Source organism: Penaeus japonicus, unplaced genomic scaffold (assembly GCF_977035675.1).
Source record: "Penaeus japonicus unplaced genomic scaffold, GWHDUDI00000001_assembly GWHDUDI00000033, whole genome shotgun sequence".
NCBI classification, from domain to species: Eukaryota; Metazoa; Arthropoda; class Malacostraca; order Decapoda; family Penaeidae; genus Penaeus; species Penaeus japonicus.
This window is the reverse complement of record NW_028234435.1, coordinates 1,288,810-1,291,309: the sequence shown is the minus strand read 5'-3', so window position 1 is coordinate 1,291,309 and position 2,500 is coordinate 1,288,810. Positions and strand designations below refer to the sequence as shown.

Below are 2,500 nucleotides of genomic sequence, written 5' to 3'. Positions count from 1 at the left end.
ATAACAAGAAACCCCAACAAAATAAGACAAACTTATTACAACTGATACAAAAAAAAGACCTGTAAACCTGTAAACTAAAAAAAAAGACCTGTAAATGAAAATCGTCGTCCAATGCCCTCCAAAAGGTGATCATTCCCCCCTCGTTCCGACTCAGCTCAAAGTCTCGGATCTGGAGGAGCAACTCTCCACGTCCTTGTCAGAGCACAAGGACCTGGAAGGAACTCACCAAAGTCTCCAGGAAGCTCACCAAGAGCTCGAAGTGAGTCACCAGGAACTCACCCACACTCACCAAGAGCTCGAAGTGAGTCACCAGAAACTCACCCACACTCACCAAGAGCTGGAGGAAAGTCACCAGGAAATGACTGACAGCTATCGACAACTCCAGCGCACTCACGGAGAACTGAAGGAGAGTCACGAGGCACTCCAGGCGAGTCATGGAGAGCTCACGGAGACTCACCAAGCGGACAAGGAAGCTTTGGCACTGACGAAGGTAGGGGTGCCACAGTGCCAGGCCAGAGCAGACGGCGGCGGGAGTTCTTTTTCGCTCGACTTATTTTATTTTTATTATTTTCATTTTTTTTTTTTTTTTTTTTTTTTGATAAAGAAGGTTATGGATTTCGATTAGTAATTACAATTGGCTAATGCGATTATTTCCTTATCCCATTTTTCATATCTGGTTTCAGAAGGTGATAGGAATTTAGATATATAACCCTATTTTTCAAGTCTTAAAAAAAAAATCTTTAAGATATTCTAACATATTTTCTTACGAATCCCTTAAAAAAAAAGTAAAATCAAAAACAAAAAAAGATATAGCTTATCGACAGCAAATTCCTAAGAGGGAAAAAAAGTAACTATATATATCATCGTCTGCGTAAAAAAAAAAAAAAAAAAAAAAAAAAAACAACGAGAATAAAGTACAGCTTGTTTATGCTTTGCTGTCATAAATCAATTGCAGGTATCAATTCATGGTAATTAACCGTTCGTTTAATTAATTCATCTAATTCCACAGAATGACTTGCATCAGATTTATTGATATGTCGTGAGTTTTATAATGATTTAAATCGGAATTGATTTATAGGCCAGATTTCTATCTAATCTCTTTTTGACTAAGATGGAGAATAGATTTAAAAATAGATAAGAAAAGATGAATAGGCATAGGAAGCACATTCCAAAATGGAAATTTGCGTGATACGAAATTATTATCATTTATCCATAACAACGAATTGTATATTAAATCTTTTGCGATATTGATTTGAAAATATGATGAATATAAGTTTAATTAGTCTATCCACAAATATATATGTTTATATTAGGTAAAGAAGGTCACACAAGGATTCTGGATTTTTTTTTTTTCAATTTCTTTTCCAAAATTCTTGATTTTCAGTGTCTCTTCTTCTTTCTCCACCTTCCATTTTCTTTCTTCTTCTTGTCTTCTTTCTATTTCTCTCTTTATGCTTCTTTGTCTTTCACTTTCACCATTTTTCTGTTTTTTTACATTTTATTTACATCTATGTCCTTTTTAACATTCGCTTTCCCAGAAATAAGAGAAAAAAACAATGAAACCCGATATGTAGAATCCTTATGTGACCCAAAAGGAAGAAAAGAGAAAAACAAATAAATTAATAAAAAAAAGCGTTTTCCATTTTGTTGTTGTTGATGGATTTACATTTTTTTCCCTTTTTTTGAAGTTCACTTGTTTTTTTGTTTTTTTTCCCCGTCCCTCTTTCGTGGACGTCCTGATTGCTCTCTCGCAGGCGCAAGCGAGCGACCTTAAGTCCCAGCTCGAAAGCTCCCTCAGGAGTTTTAAGACCTTGAGCAAGAGTCATGAGGAGCTTAAGCTGAGGGAGATCGAGATGAAGGTACGTGGGGGGAGGGGGGGAGGGGGGAGGGGGGGGGGAAACTTGATGAAACGGAGAGGAAGGAGACGGAGAGGAAGAGGAGGTGGAAATGGGGAATGGGAATAGATTTTTTTTTTGTTTTTTTTCAGTAACTGTTTCTAGATTTTATTTTCTTCTGAAATTTGTTGATTTGATGTGTATTTTATATGAGGTATATATATTTTTCTTTGTCGTACATTTCAGTAATTGGAATTCATCCCTTAGGAAATATACTCACCTTATTTAAATCGTTCTTTGGTATCACTCTACAGTATATGCGTAATATCCATAAAACAAATAAATAAATAAATAGCAACAGCTAACCTCAAATTTTGGAAACGTAGCATCTAATTAAGAAAATTCCGTTTACTTCCCTGCATGAACGTAGACTAAGGCCACAAAACCATCGCCATTTTTTGTCCTTTTTCTTCCTTGAGGACTCACAAAGTTGCAATTTCTTGTGGCGTTCATCCTTAGACTCTCGAGAAGGAGCTTAAAGCCACGCTGGAAAGATCAGTCGACGAATTCTTGATCCTTAAGGAGAAATACGAAGTCCTGAAGAAAATGGAAGTCTTTATGAAGGTATGTTTTAGGGGGGGACTAAAATGAATTGATAAATAAGT

At 36.1% G+C, this 2,500-nt stretch overlaps 1 protein-coding gene across 1 annotated transcript in view; it reads left to right on the top strand.

Moving 5' to 3' along the window:
• Positions 1-2,500, top strand: part of LOC122259145 (uncharacterized) — a gene marked incomplete at both ends in the record, with an annotated part of 41,918 nt that overhangs the window by 18,139 nt on the left and 21,279 nt on the right. The window contains 3 exon segments of the mRNA XM_086530668.1: positions 155-490; positions 1,755-1,859; positions 2,355-2,459. Coding sequence (XP_086386794.1) covers positions 155-490; positions 1,755-1,859; positions 2,355-2,459 — 546 coding nt within the window.